Source organism: Ictalurus punctatus, chromosome 7 (genome assembly GCF_001660625.3).
Source record: "Ictalurus punctatus breed USDA103 chromosome 7, Coco_2.0, whole genome shotgun sequence".
NCBI lineage: Eukaryota > Metazoa > Chordata > Actinopteri > Siluriformes > Ictaluridae > Ictalurus > Ictalurus punctatus.
In genome coordinates this window covers 251873-270031 of record NC_030422.2, presented here as the reverse complement: position 1 = coordinate 270031, position 18159 = coordinate 251873, and the positions used below count along the sequence as shown (strand labels likewise).

Sequence of the window (18159 nt, the reverse complement as noted above, 5' to 3'; positions counted from 1 at the left end):
CCTGAACCATGAAGGAGATACAGAGATTACTGGGGTTCAATTTCTCACAAGATTCAGCACCATGGCAGCCCCTTAATATCCCTCCTGAAGGGAACGCTGAAAACTCTTAAGTGCATGGAAGAAGCCATTTCGTTCTGAAAACTATGATATAGGAAATCAAGAACTACTGCCAATCAAAACTGCATTGGAGTAATGGCGACGCTGGGTGGAAGGGGCTGAACACCCATTCCTCATTCTAACTGACCACAGAACTCCAAATACTATAAATCCAATCAGCCAAGAGATTGAACCCACATTAAGCCAGAGCAGCCTTTTCTTTACTTGATTCAAATTTACTCTGCCCCATGCTCAATCTGAAGAATTTCAAGAAGAAAAACGTGTCTCTTTTTTCTTGCCTTCTATGCCTGAATTTCAGGTTTCAGGTCTTTTGTGTGGTTGTTGAGATGTAGTTGGGTGGTAATTTTGCGGAATGCTGCTAACCTTGGTTATAGTTTTTCTCTATCATTATTTTTAGTTTACACACTAGCACTAGAACTTGAGAGGCTATTAGCAAAACCTGAAACTCACGTAGCCATGTACACCAATTCTGCACAAATACAAAATTCTACAACACTTTTTTTTTTTTTTTGCATTTTGCATTTTCTTCATTTAAAAAAAATTACTTATTCAGAATGCTAAACTCAAACCACTGGTTACACCTTTAACCGCGCACATGGGCAAACACCTCTTGCTTTTCAATTAGCGATCATAGCTTAGGCAATGAAAGGGCCAAAGGTGAGTGCTCCTGTTTTGTTTGAGAACAATAGATACCTGCTTTGCAGTGAGAGCTAAGGAGTCAGAGGAGGAGGACGAGCAAAAGGAAGACCAAGATGATAACCTAGGAGAGCAATATCTGATGAGATTCAGGACACTTTGGTTGACCACATGGTCAATCATGGTCTGAGGCTGAAGGAGGCTGGGCTGAGAGTTCAGCCAAAATTGTGCTACTTCAATGTGGCTTCAGTCATCCAGACATTCAGAAATGAGAATAGGTAGGAAATAGTTACTAGATAATAGATAGGAGGCCGAAAAGTGGTACAAATAGGAGGTACACTTGATAGTTGATTGGACACCAAGATGAACTGATTAAACACATGGAAACAGCTGTGGCTCTTGTTTGGTTGGAATAAAAGCCTGCAGCCACACCAACGTTTTGCAGATACGTTTCAAGACACTGCTGTAATGTATTGCAAGTGGACAGTCTAAATACTGTGCTGTAAACAAAAAATAGATTTAATATATTCATGAAATTAAAAACTGTACATATTTCTACTTTGTCAGTGTAAAAGTACTGTTACTGTATTGTTCTAATAATAGCATATTATAGTAATATAATTTCTCTCAATAGTTTACATTTGAGACGCAGTGACCAAAGCCTGAAACTACTGTAGCTTATACAAAACCATTTCTGCCTTCCGCACAAATCCAAACAATCCAAAGTTCTCGCCTCTTACTCAGTTTGCAGTTTTAAACTACATTTGGATCATTTCGGGAAGACTCGACACTGTTTTGAAGCAGTGTTTGCTTTTGCAAGGGATTTGTGTGTGAATTTCTGGATGTGTTTTTAGAGTTTTGAGAAAATCAGACATGCTTTCAGAAAACGTGTAAGCAATTGAGGAAAAACTGTAATCATCGTTGTGTTCTGCACAAACTGCAGCCACTGTTGTGCTCATTTGTTGTGTTGTGCTTCGAGGTTAGTGACTCATTAGTTTCATTTTATGTTATTTTTTACTTTTGATTGGGTATGTGTCCCTAAGCTTGCTTGTGTATTTTGAGATTAGCCTGTCCCCCTTGGCTTGGCCACCATTTTTGTTGTGTGTGGGTGTTTCGTATTTGATTTTGGATTATTTAGGTCGGAAAAGAGCAGATTGGCATTTGTTTATTTTCTTTATTGTGTAGGTAACTTGGGTTCTCTTTGTACAGTTAGACTGGGTGTTTGTTTATTATTTTGGTCTGGACTGGCCTGATGCAATTTACTGGTGGCTCTGTACATTTAAATTTCTTATATCATATCTCCATCGCAGAGAAATAATTGCCAGCGTTCTTTATTCATTCCACTTTATCAGTTATTGTCTCTAACCCTAGACTGGGGACACACCTGTGCTAGATGACTGCATGTTGTGGGATTACTCTAAAAATTCACTAGACAGTAGCCTACAGCATAAATCAAGTGCGAGAGCCCCTAGAATTAATTTTGTTTGAAGCTATGCCATTAGTAACGTCCTGCCTGACCGAAATCTATGGCCATGAGCCACTGCTGTTTATCACAATGCCCACAGAAAATGGATTTGGGACCACTAAAGTGGTCCAAATGCTTTAAAACAAATTAAATAAATTGTGATTTGTTAAAGTGTTCATTAGCATAATAGTGCAGCTCTAATGGATGTACTGAATACAGTAAGGCTTACAAAATTGAATGGGGAAAAATCAATCAACATCAACATTTTATTCAAAAGCACAATACATACAATAAATACTGATTACACATGGGAATGTCTTTGGTTCAAACAAAAAAAAAAAAAGGTATCCAAATCTTTCCTACCTGCATTAATATTGTTTGTGTCTTACACGTCACAGTCATGGAATATATAAATATAATTAGTGACAGCCACTGACTCCTAAATCTCCAGTAAAAAATACACATAAAAAAACACATTAAATGTAAAGTGGTGTCGATTTTCTAAAAGTCTCAGAGGCATTGTCTATCCATAGGCCCATAGTCCATTTCTTACATTAAGCCACTAAGCCCTCTCGATGGGCGGCGTGTTATAGCAGCTAGTTGGAATGGTACGGTTAATGTGCTCAAGGTTGTCGATATCAGCCAGGATGGTGTCGATATCGTTGATCATGCGTGTGATGGCAGCTCTCTGCTCAGCCTCTTTGTCCTCTAGCTCTCTGAGTCTGGGCCTGAGCTCTGTCTCCACACGTCTACGGCTCGTGGCTATAGCGTTCTCCAGATCCGTCACCTTCTTTTCATCCACAGCTCCTGGTGTTCCTGCGGGACACGTGCCAGACTTTAGGAATGAACGGACTAGATCATATATCACACAGAGGTTTGAAATGGAGTCCTGATCTCTGCTGCTTCCTTTCAAGCTGTATTTTTTCTTCATAATGTCTCCCTGCACTAGGAACGTAACTGAATCCCAATGTGTAGGAGGCGCACTATTTTATTTTTTATTTTTTTGCTTGCCAGGAATCTGGTTGAAACTAGAGGTGTGAATTGCGACTGGGATCCCAGGGAACGTGACAAAAACTGCACCTGAATGGGAGGTCTTTTCTTTCAGGTGAACATGCGGCCAGACATGAAGCTCGCAGAACAAAGAGCGAGCGGGTTCATTAACATGAATATGAGCTGCTGAGGTTCATTCCTTCATCCTTACTAACTGCCTGGCCAGGGTCATGGTGGTTTAAATGAGGCTGCTTTAAATCCAACTATATTCGTTAGAGAGTTACGAACAGAAATCGTAATTGCTTGAGCAGGATAAAAAAACAAAACAGGAGCTACTGAATACTGCAGGCAAATTATGAACTCGAGTCATGTAGCTAAGGTTGAGGAAGTGTCAGAGCCAGATTTTACAGACCATGATGACAGTACTGCCATTCCTACCTCGAATATTAATTCGTGTCTATTATTTTTTTTTAAGTAGTGTAATTCATAAAAAATATATCAATATTTCAATTAATCAACTGAATAAAAACAGCATGTTTGTCATCAAGACTCACCAATTAATCCTAGAAGGTTATTAACGGTCTTCAGAGCATCTCCGACAGCACCTCTAGTGTTATTTGCATTAATATATGCTCCACTGGCCTCCCAATTAACCTGAAGTGGAAAAACAAATGTGGAATTGAGTACTCTCAGGATTTAACGCGATGTCCAGTTCACTTGAGCGCAGGCGTGTGGGTCTTACCTCCTCGGCTAGCTCCCGCTCTCTCTCTGCGTTTGTTTTCTCCTCGGTCAGTTTGTTCATGGTTGAGACTGCTTGGTTATTTAGCACTTCCAGGCCTCCCTTCAGCGCCGTAGCTGTTTTCAAAAGATCTGACGAGGACGGCAGGGAACCAGATATTTTCTACGGAGACAAAGAGAACAGCCTCACGAGCAAATTCAACATGTTTGTGTAGCCACTTTTCAGAGTGGCAGCACGGCTTGACCCTAGACTCGCACCAGCAAGACTTTATTCGATATGCGAACAGAGAGAAAAACAAACTTCCTTCTAGAAAATGCAGAACAAACATGAAAATGGACCACTGTGTTGTGAATAAATATGAATAAATAAATAAGTTCCAATTTTCTGATGGAACTTAGGTTTGCATTTCGTCCTTTCATTAATTCTTTCGCTTGTCACTTGAGTTACCCGGACGTAAATGAGCTGTAACATATTTCTCATACTGTACCTCTACTTTGGCCAGAGAGATGTTTAGCTTGTCGAGCGTGCCCAGAGCATCACTGAAGTCACCCAGCTGGTCCAGAATGGCCTGAGTCTTGTCGTTGTTGACCATGGCTTTCCCAATAATGCCACTAATTATGGGCAGTTTACTAAGGGCATCATCAGCCAAAGCCTTACTACTATTGAGCTGGGCTTCAAATCCTAAGCAAAATATAAAGTTGGGGTTTTTTTAGCAATAATAATTTCTAATGATTATATTAAAAGATTTAAATTCACCCCATAAATAAACATATACCCCACCCCATTCATATACATATTCACATTATATATATATAAACTGTCATAAACATGCATGGCATAGTATGTATATCTCATTTAACGTCAAAATGGCTATACCTTATGTCCCACTTCGGGTCACACAATACCTGTGTAAGAACGCTAAGCCCAGTACGACAGGATTAGTTTGCTGTCTGACAGAAGAGTGCTATTAGACCTAAAATGTGTCCTAACCTTTGAGTTTCTCCAGAGCCTGATCCACACTGCCCAGATTGTTAAAGAGCTTCAGGGCTTTATCTGCATCTGCTTTGGCAATGGTGGCCCTGGCAAGCAGGTTTTCCTGGACCTTAAAGCACAAGGCAAGGGTAAGCTTGGTAACATCGGTTTAATATTATTCGCCAAAAATGTGTGAAAATAATGAACAAGTGAGGTTATATTATTTATTATGTGTCCATGGGATATTCCTTTACCTGCTCAGCATTTTTAAGTTGTTTCATTAGCTCCACTGCCTCTCTCTGATCATCCCCGGCCTGATTATGCAGCTCCAGGAACCCTGACACGTTACTCCCAAATGAATTCTTCAAACCATCCAGTGTGGCAACCAAGCTGGTGATGTCCTTCTGTAGACAGAGAATTGACCTCAGAAGTGTACTCACTGTTTAAAGGAGCGCATCCCACGTCACACAACAAATACACTGCTGATATATATATATATACTACCACAGAGTAGTCACAAAACTGATTAAAATGCCAATGAGAGCTGTGATTTGATGCTGTATGTCAGTGCATTTCCTTTTGAAACACGAAGTCAGGGAGGAAGCATGCCGAATGGTTTGACTACTACCCTATAAGGCTAATACTTTTAAAAACACACTGATTATGCTAAGCTGAAATCTACAGCTCACTGCTCAGTACCTTTGGGGCCTTTGGAAGGTTTTTCTCCAGGTCAGATATTTGTTTCAGAGTATCCAGTGCCACTGTGCTTTCCGTCTCTGCTGCTTTACTCAGACGAGACGCCTGTCTGTTCATGGCATTCACCTGGGCTATGTCTGTCTCGTACCTGCAACAGTAAGTAAAAGAAAAGTTTGAGCTGTCTATCTAATTATCTATCTATCTATCTATCTATCTATATATCTATCTAATATATATATATATATATATATATATATATATATATATATATATATATATATATATATATATATATATATATATATATATATATATATATATATCTGTTGTGAGGAAATCAGCGGCTAGCTTGTGTCAAAAAAACCAAATCGCTTACTGAGTCCTGAGGCCATTTAGTTGCTCTGTGACTTTGTTTTCTCCACTGATGACAGTGCGCATAAGAGCCAAAGCTTTCTCAGCTTCGAGAAGAGAGCTCTTCGCTGTCCGCTCCACTGTTGCTGCCTCACCCATGTGCCTAAAGAGAGAAATAACATTCTGAAGTCAATAACGTTGTTAAAAAAATGTACCGTAATAAAGCTACGTACTTAAACATGCACGGTCACTTTCTAGAAAGAAAATGCTCTATACACTTCTTTCTTTTTAATTTCACCTTTGAGTAATAGTACTTTTTAGGTTAATACGCCTTTAAATAATAAGATAACTATAAGTAGCGTCATCCGAAAGCACTGACAAGATGCTGCACTCACTTCTCAGCGAGATCGCTTGCTTTCTGAACCAAATCGGACGCGATGTTTGTACCGGGTACCGCATCACTTGAGGGGAGCTCCTAAAGTAGAACAATATAAACAGTACAAATAGACAAACGAATCAATGACTTAACATGGAACAGGTGAACACAGTAGGGCAACAAACCAGTAACACAGCATGGGCGGATACTGGAGACGGGACTAGAAACATGAGCACATAGCATTGTAAACAAAACCATGATGTATACACAGTGCACGTCACCGACGGAGACTCCGTGACTGACATTCAGCCCCCATTTTACAAGATCAACAGAATTGCTACAGGAGCTATTTAAATATTACAAAACACTCACAATTGATTGGATGTCCTGCTTGGCCTTCTGCAGATTTTGCCTAATATCACTGATGAGTTTCTGGATGTCAGCCACTTCTGTCTGATACTGCCGCTCCTGTCGGACGACGCTCTCCACGATCTGTAAGATGTCCTGTATTTTTCCCTCGTCTTTCAGCTGATCGTTGCCGATGGCTACCAGCTGGGCATGAAGACTCTTCTCTGCCTCTGCAGGAGGAATGATGAAAACTTATAATCAGTCAACAGAGGTTAAAACGTACTTAAGTAATTGTACTTACTATGCGTATCGTTTTAGAGGATTGTTCATTTACCTACGTTTTGTGCAGCATAGATTGAATTATAGCTATTTTAAACCTCCAAAATCCTTATCTACGGAGCCTCTGACGTGACAGTGGTGATTCTCTAACAAGGCATGGTCACGAATTAGTATATTGAGGACACATGATAAAATTTCGAGGCCACAAATGAAGTATATCATGAGATACCAAAGTCATAGTCTTGAACTGTGTAACTTGAGACCATGACTTAATACACTGCGAGATCATCATTTTAAATACATGGCCTCCAGTTCATTTTTTCAGCAGGTTCAAGTGGAAACGGATATCCGCTTTGAGAATTCACTTAAGATAACATGGATAACGGTGTATCTGTGTCACAACACCAGTGACGTCAGTACGTTTTAGTGGATCGTTCCATGATTGAAGTAACGTGTAATCAGTAATCTTCTTGCTTAGTTTCCTGCAGTCACAATCATCTAAATTCGTTGATTTCTCAGTTTCACTCACTTACAAATATAATAGTTGCCATGACTGAAGCCTAAGTATATTAAATCATAGTCAGTCCTTATTAAAAATTCATCACAACCAGTGATTTTTATACAAAGAACATTTCGCTTATTACTCTGGCGTGTACTTTATACTTCTGACATTCTTTAATGAAGGGGGAAATTACCTGATCTCATTAATAATGTCTATGAATTTGAACAAATGAGAGCAATGTGGTTAAATTTTTTATTTCATATGAAAGAAGTCACTAGAAAAGGTATGAACACGCCCCCCCGCCCCCCAACCCTAATCTTATGCTCCATAAGTTTTATCCAAATTGAGTGCTGTGAATCACGATGCTACGATCGTATTGGGACAAAAATTCAGTTAAAGTAATTTACTTTTATATTTAAGTGTGTGGCATTTTTACTAGCCAGGTTTTTGACACAGTTTCCGTACGTTCACTTAGTATGGTGTACGCTGTCAAGTGATGGATCATATTCTTTATTTTGTTTTGGGGTTCTTTTTGGACTCGACAAAAAAGAAAGTGAGTGTTTTACCAATAAGTGATTCCGCTTCACTTTCCACTGTCTTGACCATTTCCTCAGCAGTGCTGATTGCTTTCTCCATGGCCCTTGTGATGTCCACACCACCAGTCCCCACTTCATTAAAAAGAGCCTCCACCTGCTGCAGCTTCTTCACGTACTTCCCAATCTGTTTAATCACAACATCGCGACACAGCCATTAACTAGGTTTCTCATTCAACGTCTTCATTTACAGCTGCGAGAACACAAACTGACTGGCTGTGTCTGAAATGCAGAACACATTTCCCCCCACCTGGCTCTTAACAGGGTTGAAGCATGATGGACACGTAGATCCGACACACTTTTGTCCCTCGAAACCCTCTTTACACTTGCACTGGCCCTGCTCGCTGCAGGAACTGGCGATTGATCCCTTTGGGTTGCAGTTACAAGCTACAAGACAGAGAGGAGAGCATAACGGAACGCTTGTTTACACCAGTACAACGTACTACACAGACGCAGGATTTGATTACACTCCTTCTTGCGTGTCAGTATTTGTCTATGTTACCTCGACATGCATCGCCGGCTTTGCTGTGGAAGAATCCCTCCAGACACTTCTCACACTGAAAGCCTGTGGTGTTGTTCATGCATTTGAAACACTCCCCTGTCAAGCGGTCACAGTTGCCCACGGCATTTAAGTCCAAGTGTCCGTTACATTGGCAGCTCTGGCAGGGTCGCTGAACGCCACTCTCTCCCAGAGGATCGCCATAGAATCCATCGCTGCACTTTTGGCACCGAGAGCCTATAATTCAACAGAGGAAAATGAGCAGACAATTATTTTAGGCTTGAATGTTCGGCTCTCTAGTGACGCTTTACTCCAGTCCTGTTGTTTGCTACTCACCTGTTGTCCCAGGTGGGCATCTGCAGTTTACGTTCAGTGTCCCTGCAGTGAGCGAGCAGATGTAGCCCATGGGGCATGGGCACTTCTTGCAGGCTCCAGGAATCTCAGGGTCGCTGTAGTAACCAGTACCACAGGCTTGTCCACTGGGTGTCTCATCAGCTGAGTAGCAGTCCCCTGGAAAGGACACACCACGCCCCACCACCATGTGTTATCATTATGTCCCGGTGGCTTTGGCCTTTTGTAATTAGTAACATCCCAAAAAAATAGGCACATCCCGAATCCTTTTTTTGGTGGAACTACATGTAAAAGATGACTAGTCGTCCAGTCTACTACCGTATTTTTTTAAATTACTTGTCGACTAGTAAAAACAAATAATCTTCCAACCCCTACTATTATCAATACAATAATACTGTTTTCCGAGTAGCGTACCTGTTTCAGGATCACAGCTTCCTCCCCGACAGGCACATGGCTCACACTGGCTACGGACACCCTGACCAGGGAAACGTCTTTTATAGCCTGTAGCGCAGCGCTCACAGAACCGTCCTTCGTAACCTGTCGGACAACGGCACTTCTCTACCCAGGATGCAGGGAGGCCAGGACCCAACCGAGCCGAGACCAGAACCACGTCGTCCAGATAACCATTTCCTGGTGTAAACACATAGGGATTCAAAAATCAAACAAACTAACCATTAAGGATAGTTACAAAAAAAAAAAAAGATGTGAATAGACCTCAATCAATATATTTGCATACACACCCCCTTCCCCAAACGTGACTCGGATCTTGATGGCCGTAAGGTTACTCAAAAGGGTTTGAAATTCCAGCACTGAGAGCTGGGGATTCCATCTGCTGCTGGGTTGTTCATCCAGCCTATAAAATAAATTACAGTACTGTATACTCCTGTACAGAATGAATAAAATAAACCAAACATGCTGTCTAATAATGAATATTGTGGATGTTGATAGGTCTAGGTGAATTGATCTAATATTTCTAACATTATGAGATTATCATCAATCAAATCTTATGTTATTTAGCTTGTTTTGAGATGCTTTTTTTTCTTAATCTGCTTGCTGATCACTTGGCTTCTTTCTAGAAATGAATGCTTAAAATCCAATACAACGAGCCAATTTCAAGCTCGAAATGAGTAAAAGTGCATTTGTATATTGTACGGTATCTTCAAGATCCAACTGGAATAGCAACACATTCATCAACCGTACACGCAAGTCATTAATTAATGTGGCATTTTCCTCACGTCATTTGTACTTGTTTCTTTTGAATTCTCTAAAGTGCTGAACTCAGGCAGTGCTGCAGCTGGAAGGCTAGTAAGGCTGGCACTGCAGTAGCTGAGGCTTTTTTAAACACTGCTATGCCCAGACCGCACACACTAAATGCCAAAATGTCTGTCTAGGAGGTTCTCTGTTAGTAAACGCAGAGCCGGCACTGAAAAAAGTGTGCTCTCATTAAGCCATTCTTCTAGCGCCTAATGAATCTACGAAAAAACAATCAGCAAGGCATTCGCATCGGAGTTTGCATTACTACCATTTCTGTGTACACAGAACCAAAGAGTACACTCTAATATTTACTCAAAAAAGGTTTTGAGTGAATTCCATAATCGTACTGTTTATACAGTATCCGCATATTTTATACAGAAAATCTACTACAATCAGAATCTACTACGACGCTGGGACACAGTGCTGCTGCTAGTCAAATGGGGTCCTTTAAGCAGCATTTTGTTTTAATGCCTGCATGGTTTTCATTTAATAACAGTGTAGAATGACAAAGATTTAAAAAAATAATAATAAATTTTTTTAATGAATTAGCTTAGTTAGCTGCAAAAATATTATATCTTAGTTTCTCGAGTATGGGCAAATATATATATATATATATATAAAATAAGATTATTTCAAACTTGAAATCGGCAGATACATGTCTAGGTTTAAACATCTTACATATATTTGGTTTATTGTAATTGTGCAATAAGGATCTATCTAATAAGGATATATTGATTTGAAAATATCCAATATATTTTCCCTTGCAAATTATAATTTTTTGCTGTGTATGCTGCATGTGCTCTGCGTGGGCTATATGGAATACAGGTTAGGTCAGATTACTGGAAGCAAACTGCTAATGTTTACCTGAAAGTGTAGGTGATTTTCTTGCCACAGGAGATGACAGTCCTCATGTTTCCCAGCGGAGCAGAAACCTTTAGTCCAGCACCTTCTAACACGACATCTGAGGTAGAAGGATAACGGACTCCCCGGTTCAGACGCAGTACGAAGGACAGTGTCTGACCGTAGCTCAGAGCCTGGTTCCCCAGATACTGAGCTGAGCGTGACACAGAAAGGGAGGAAAAGAAAGCACATTAAAATTTCTATTAAAAACACTTCATCGTTACGGTCATACTGAATAATTGTGATAAATGCGATTCACTGAGTAAAACTCTGAACCTGGAGCAGACAGGTAAACAGGCATCACGTCTGCAGAGATGACCTCGACGCTGTGGTGTGTTGGAGACCAGCGGAATTGCACCTGGGATGGACTTACACTCGGAGCAGTGACGACTCGCCAGCCCTCCGTCCCTGTATTTAGACCACTTTTTATCAACTATTCCTCAGGTTTATTGGCTTGTCATGCATACAATTTAACCCACAGAAACACCGACTCACCTTGATCAAATGTTGAGATGATGTTGTAAACCGAGTAACCTTGTGCTGGAGAGCACTCGTTTGAATGACCGTTACAGAAACAGGTTTTCTGCCTAAACAGAATTTTTAAAAAATAATCTGTAGATATATATAAAATGACAGGAATGTTTAAGTAATTATACGCATCATCCATTACTCACTGCAGTGGCTCACAGCCGGTGGCTGTGATTGGAGATCCGTTAGCGCAGCGATCGCACTGGGCCCCCTGCACACCTCGCTTACACACACACTGCCCCTGACTGTTACATCCTGAGCCCTCAGAGCCTGAATAACATAAAACAGGGTTGTCCATGCTACCATCACTTCTGCTTGCTCTTTAGGGATAAATGAAAATTTTATATCCGGATTACTGTGAAGCAGCTATGAGACATTGTCCGTTGTTAAAAGTGTTGTATAAATAAAATTTTAATGAATTGTATTGAATTGAATAGTATTTTTTTAATTCTGAGCCTCTACCAAGTTCAGATATCAATCAATGGTAAAAATATGTTCCATATATATCATTTCTTTAATGAAAAAAAATTAATTTAGTTTAGACTGATAAAAAAAATACCTAAATAGTTGTTATATAAAAAGGATAATGCTTATTTGTGTGGTTTTGCAACATTTTTTTTAAAATAAACATATAAAGAAGCCATAATATACTGTGGGGGATTTTAGATGGTTGAATGCACTTTTCAATATATATTATTACTGGAAATGTGCTTTACCAAATGGTTGAGCAGATGATTAATGGAATAAGCTCCACCCAGATGTTGACCTACCTGTGGGGTTGCAGTAGCAGGGCAAGCAGCTCTCTCCTGCTCTCTGGTGGTAGAATCCTTCCTTACAGCTCTCACAGTGCCGGCCATCAGTGTTGTCTTGGCAGTTCGCACAGCGCAGGCCCAGGGAGTCCCGCACGCAGTACAGAGCCTTTCCATTACATGCACATCTCGAGGCTTCAATTAAACAGCAAACAGACAAAAAAAAAAAAGTATTCCCAATAAAATGTAGTGTTAAAACCTGATACTGAAATGGATTTAACTTTGATTATATTATGAAGCTACATAAATCGTTTGCAAAATTATTCCCAAATAAAAATGTAAAAGTTGGGACTGCATAAGCATTCAACTTTGTTGCTTCGTAAATTAATTTGGCTGCAACCAGAAGTCATATCATTAGTTGAATGGAGCCTAAGTGTGCATAAATAAAGTGTCATATCAAGTGATCTCAATACACCTGTTCCTAGAAGGAGTTTATTAGAAAACATACGTAAACAAACAGCAGAATGAATAGGAAGGAGCTATCGAAACATGGAAAAGCATCGATCAAGATTTGTGGGCATGTGGAAAACGGTTCTGCGGTCTAATAAGACCAGAGAAACATGGTGGTGGTGGGATCATATTGCATCATGTTGACCCAATTACTGACTTTTGATGACCTTCTCTTGGTTGTGCCATGTTCTTACCATTTCTTGATCATTTATTGAATAGTGTTCCTTTGGATGTTTAAAGTTTGGGATCTTTTTATATATATATATATATATATATATATATATATATATAACCAAATCATCCATCCATCCATTCATCCATTCATCAGGGTCACAGGGAAACCTGGAGCCTGTCCCAGGGAGCATGGGGCACAAGGCGGGGTACACCCTGGACAGGGTTCCAGTCCATCACAGGGCACAATCACATACACACTCACACACCCATTCATACACTACGGACACTTTAGACACGCCAATCAGCCTACCATGCATGTGTTTGGACTGGGGGAGGAAACCGGAGTACCCGGAGGAAACCCCCGCAGCACGGGGAGAACATGCAAACTCCACACACACAGGGCCCCGGCGGGAATCGAACCCCCAACCTGGAGGTGTGAGGCGAACGCGCCAACATAACCAAATCAAACTAGGTGAATTTATATTGAGATCATGTGACACTTTTCAGTTGCAGGTTGTAACAGGGCACCAAGAAACTTTTGCCAGTTGCTCGCTCAAAAACTTTCTGCTGATGAATTTAGGAAAAAAGTTGTGTTTAAGTGTTCAAGTTTAAATGATATCATAATCCAAACTTTCCAAACAAGCTGCTTTGTATAAACTCCTAGGCCAGTGTTAGACCACACCCTGAGATAGACACCTGCATTCATCCAGTAGTAGTAGCAGGCAATTCTATGCAAACACAAAGAATGTGAAAAGGATATGGCAGAAGGGGCAACAAGAAGACGGCCAGGACCATCAAGGATCATAAAGTGAGTCAATCACAGGTGTGTCCACATAGCAACATGAAGTCAACTTGCTTTTGCTGGCTGAACAATATCTAGGTAGTGGCTTTGGGCAGGTTTTGTCTTGTACTCTGAGGTATTCAGCACCAGGCTGATCCAATCAATTGGATTTAAGGGTCAGGTAATAATGAACATCAGCTGCACACCTCCTCAGCTCCAGGCAGACATAACATTATTACTAACATACCCACACTGCGCTGAATCATTCTCTGCCAGGTTAGTAATCAAACAGCTGTTTACTGAGCTCTGTAGTAACAAGTCCAAGATCATATATGTTTTGAAATGAAAAATTATAATTAGCAAACGCCCGTTTTAATCGTGTCCTTGTTTACAAATAAATAACTAATTACAATTTGATTTAAACTGCTATCTGGAGTGGTAGAATAACTGTTTATTCTTTCCTACCTAACGTATCATCTGACTAAACACTGTAATGGGGGTTGTGTTTTGCAGTAAATATGAACCCTACCAGCTCTGACAGTTCCTCAACCTCAGCGACATCATTCCTGTTCATAATTGATTCCAGCTAGAGACGTGTACCGGACTGTTTTTGTTTTTTTTTTTAAATCCCGCTAGTTCTGTTATTATTTTTGTTTGCATGTGCACATCATATTTAGTGGGCCAAACCCCAAAGGTATGTAGACACCCTAGCGGAATTGTGAGGGTTTTTAAAAAATATTATATATATATAGTTATTGCTAATGAATTTTGCAGGTTCTAAAACAAAAATTTTCCAAAATATTACAAACCAGTAGCTTAATTTAAACGACCACTACCCAGTAACCCAAGCAGCTCCTAATGTTGATTGAATGAATGAATGAATGAATGAATGAATGAATGAATGAATGCTGTAAATCCATTGTGTTGATATTAATGAACATCGTAACCTTCTATTCTCCACCATATTCCCTGGGATCCTTTCTGGCAAGCTTTCTGAAAAGATTTTATCCGTTCATCACCAATCAGTTACTGCATCTACACACTCAAGATATATGATCTGATATCCTACCAATTTCCTGCAACCCAGTAACAACTAACTGAAAGCAGCAAGTTCGCTCATCACCCTCCTTTCTATTGAACTTTTCGACTAAATGTACAGTAGGAAACAAACATTTTAAATACTGACTCATTGAATCTTGTATTACTTTTAATTTTGTGCTTTTTTGTATCGTGTCCAATGAGCATTATTCTATTCTAAGTGCCTAAAGTCTGGAGCCTATCCCAGGGATCTCGGCGCACAAGGCAGGGGACACCCTGGACGGGGTGCCAACCCATCTCAGGGCACAATCGCACACACATTCACAAGCTACAGACCATTTAGAGATGCCAATCAGCCTACAAAACCTGTCTTTGAACTGGGGGAGGAAACCAGAGTACACACAGGAAACCAACGAAGCGCAGGGAGAACATGCAAACTCAGCACACGCAGGGCAGAGGTGGGAATCGAACCACGACCGTGGAGGTGCGAGGCAGACATACAAACCACTAAGCCTGTCTGGTGTATTTGTTTAAATGAAACAAATACAGTATTCCGTTAAGTTTAACAACTCATTTGAGCACAATTTATTTTGCCATTATTTGTGCTAGGATTATTCAATCACCAAAACCACTGATCGTTTCATTGTCAAGCCTCCAGTACATTTCTGAGACAGTGGTGCTTCCCCTTGTCACTTGGGTGTTACCATTAAGGGGGCATGTCTTGTATTTTTAGTATGTATCTCTGAGTCAAACATTAACGGTACATCCGTGGTCCTGAAAGCCCGATTATGTATTATAAATTATTCTTTTTTATAGTACCCTTGGTAGTTTGGTACCTTTACAGCTGTTTATACCACAGTACTGGTGACTTATTTGATTCTGATTGTTCAGGTGTTGATTCATTCCTAATTCTGGCTGCAAGGTCTCGGCCTATATTAATGCGTTCTTCTAATACTACTGTTTCTATAGTAAGTATATAGTAATTCATAGGGATTTGTATGACAGACAGTCTAAAGACCTAAGCCTAATAAACACTGAGTAATAGAGTTTAACTAAGAAAGTGTATAATCACTGATCTCAAGACGTTTACTGTAAGGAACCATTTATTTAACATTTATGGAAGGAGTCTCCAGTGTCAGTACTGCCTAATGGTCAGTACGTTTGGAGACACATGGGCGTCGCGGAATGTTTTCCTATAACAGCAAACCACCAGGTGTACTGCAGCAGCACTCTGCCCCATGCTCAGTCTATTTAAATCGGGTTCAATAAAGAAAACTGCACTTACACAGATATGTTCCTTGAACTGGATACCAGACGCAGATTGCGCACAAACAGATCCAAGCGCTCTTCATGTTCCGGACACTCCGAGTAAAGTCCAGGTGTTGTGTGTAGGCGCTGTGGTGTAATAATAATAATAATAATAATAATAATAATAATAATAATAATAATAATAATAATATAAACCACTGCACGATCCCGACTTGTTGCACGACGTGTTTGCTGCCTTTGCTCTCAGTGCGCGAGCTTTTAAACTGTCTGGAGGCTCGTGCATGCGCCAACACGCCGCGCGCGCGCTTCACTGACTCACTGACTCTGACTCGGAGCTGATTCAAAAGCGCGCGACCCGCTGACTGGCTGTTACCTGTTAGCACACCCAAACTCAAACTTTCTTAAAACTCGCTCTCTCTGAGTCAAAAAAGGCTCCTAAACTGTACATTTCCCCACCCCCCTTTTTTTTGGTTAATAAATGATATCAAACATTATTTACTAATGACATGTGGTAATTAAACACACTTACTCTCCAGAAAATAAAAAGGACTTTGTACCTGTACTTTCTTGTGTTTGGGGTGGTACTCTAAAGGGTACACCAGTTGTACTTTTAGCACGTATCTTTCACCTGGAATTGTGAACGTAGTTTAACTTTAAACATGATTGAAGCTACGTAAATGGACCGTAATTATCTTTTAGAGTAAAACTTTCCAGATAAAAGATACACGCTAAAGGAAAGGAGGTACACTGAAGGTACCACCACAACGACAAGAACGTTTAGTACACTTTTTCAGAAAGTGTATTGTATGACCAACAAGAAGCTGACAGACAAGCACACCCAAGTAATTTCCCCTTTGTTGGATTCATAAATGATATCACAAAGTTTTTAATAATGTCCTGTGGTAGTTATAGGTACTAAACTGTACCTTTTCTTGTCACTGGTGTGCTAGTCTCAATAGTACAGCTTTTGTCCCTTTATTGTTTATTTTTTTACGCTGTATTGTGAATGTAGCATACATTTAAAATGATTTAAAGTACATAATGGGACCTTAAGAACCACACACACACACATACACACACAAATATATATATATATATATATATATATATATATATATATATATATATATATATATATATATGTGTGTGTGTATGTGTATATATATATATATATATATATGTATGTATATGTATACAGTAAATGAATATGGTAACATTACCACCTCAGTGACAAAGAAAGCTACAGTTATATAGATTTATTTTTATTATTTTTTTACTAATAGTGTAAAACTGAAATACACGGTTTTTAATGTGCTGCTCAAAAGTTCTACGGCTGGTTTACGCTCTTAGCTTAATGAAAAATCCAGTTTATAGGTGCATCCCAATTAGTGTACATATGCACTATTCTATGCCATTTTGTAGTCTAAATAGTAGTGTGTTCACACCGAAAAATTCCATATAGAAAAAGTACACTTTAAATACCCGGATGATGCACTTAATAAAGCGAAAAAACAAAGTGTGGAATGTTGGACACTTCATGCACTCAACTGTCGCAGCTTTAATTACACAGCGGCGTGCACAGTGTATAGTGCGTCATTTGGGACACAACTTCATTCTGACCATCTAATCTTTAGTCTGACCAACTTTAGCTATCATCTGTCAGAACACACACTGAGCTAGTCAAACTTGTAGACCATCTTTGCAGTTACATTTTAGAAGGTTTATTTATCAGAAATTAGAAAATCTCCAACATTTATTGATCACTTTGGTCAAGTAATAAGGAAGCTGGAATATAAATGACAATCTGGCAAACATGATCTACCAGCTCGAGCAGATCAGACTCTGTTTTGGCAGCTGGTAGTTGGTCTAATTTGAGTTTTTTTTTTTTGTTGTTGTTGTTTTTTTGTAGTAGGGATGGGGTTATTCCAGGAATCTTTTCAGAAAGGGTTCTACTTATGGCCTTGAAGGGTTAACCTATTCAGAGACAAACCGAAGAACCACTGAGGAAGGAAATGCTCCAATTAATGAAATGTTGTCAATAT

General features: G+C 39.8%; 1 protein-coding gene across 1 annotated transcript; it reads right to left on the bottom strand.

Annotated features, from left to right (window-relative positions):
* Window positions 1–2470: 2470 nt before the first annotated feature.
* On the bottom strand, window positions 2471–16326 carry lamc2 (laminin, gamma 2). The gene is made up of 22 exons (XM_017471365.3): window positions 16134–16326; window positions 12367–12540; window positions 11743–11866; window positions 11564–11655; window positions 11345–11476; window positions 11033–11222; window positions 9655–9767; window positions 9329–9544; window positions 8900–9073; window positions 8567–8800; window positions 8315–8451; window positions 8038–8191; window positions 6715–6920; window positions 6362–6441; window positions 5992–6129; window positions 5619–5763; window positions 5174–5323; window positions 4938–5049; window positions 4435–4628; window positions 3951–4109; window positions 3763–3862; window positions 2471–3034 (listed from the first exon to the last, which is right to left on the bottom strand). Exons 1-22 carry the CDS (start codon window positions 16198–16200, stop codon window positions 2781–2783), a joined length of 3345 nt encoding a protein of 1114 aa, XP_017326854.2. The 5' UTR covers window positions 16201–16326; the 3' UTR covers window positions 2471–2780.
* Between the last annotated feature and the right edge of the window lie 1833 nt (window positions 16327–18159).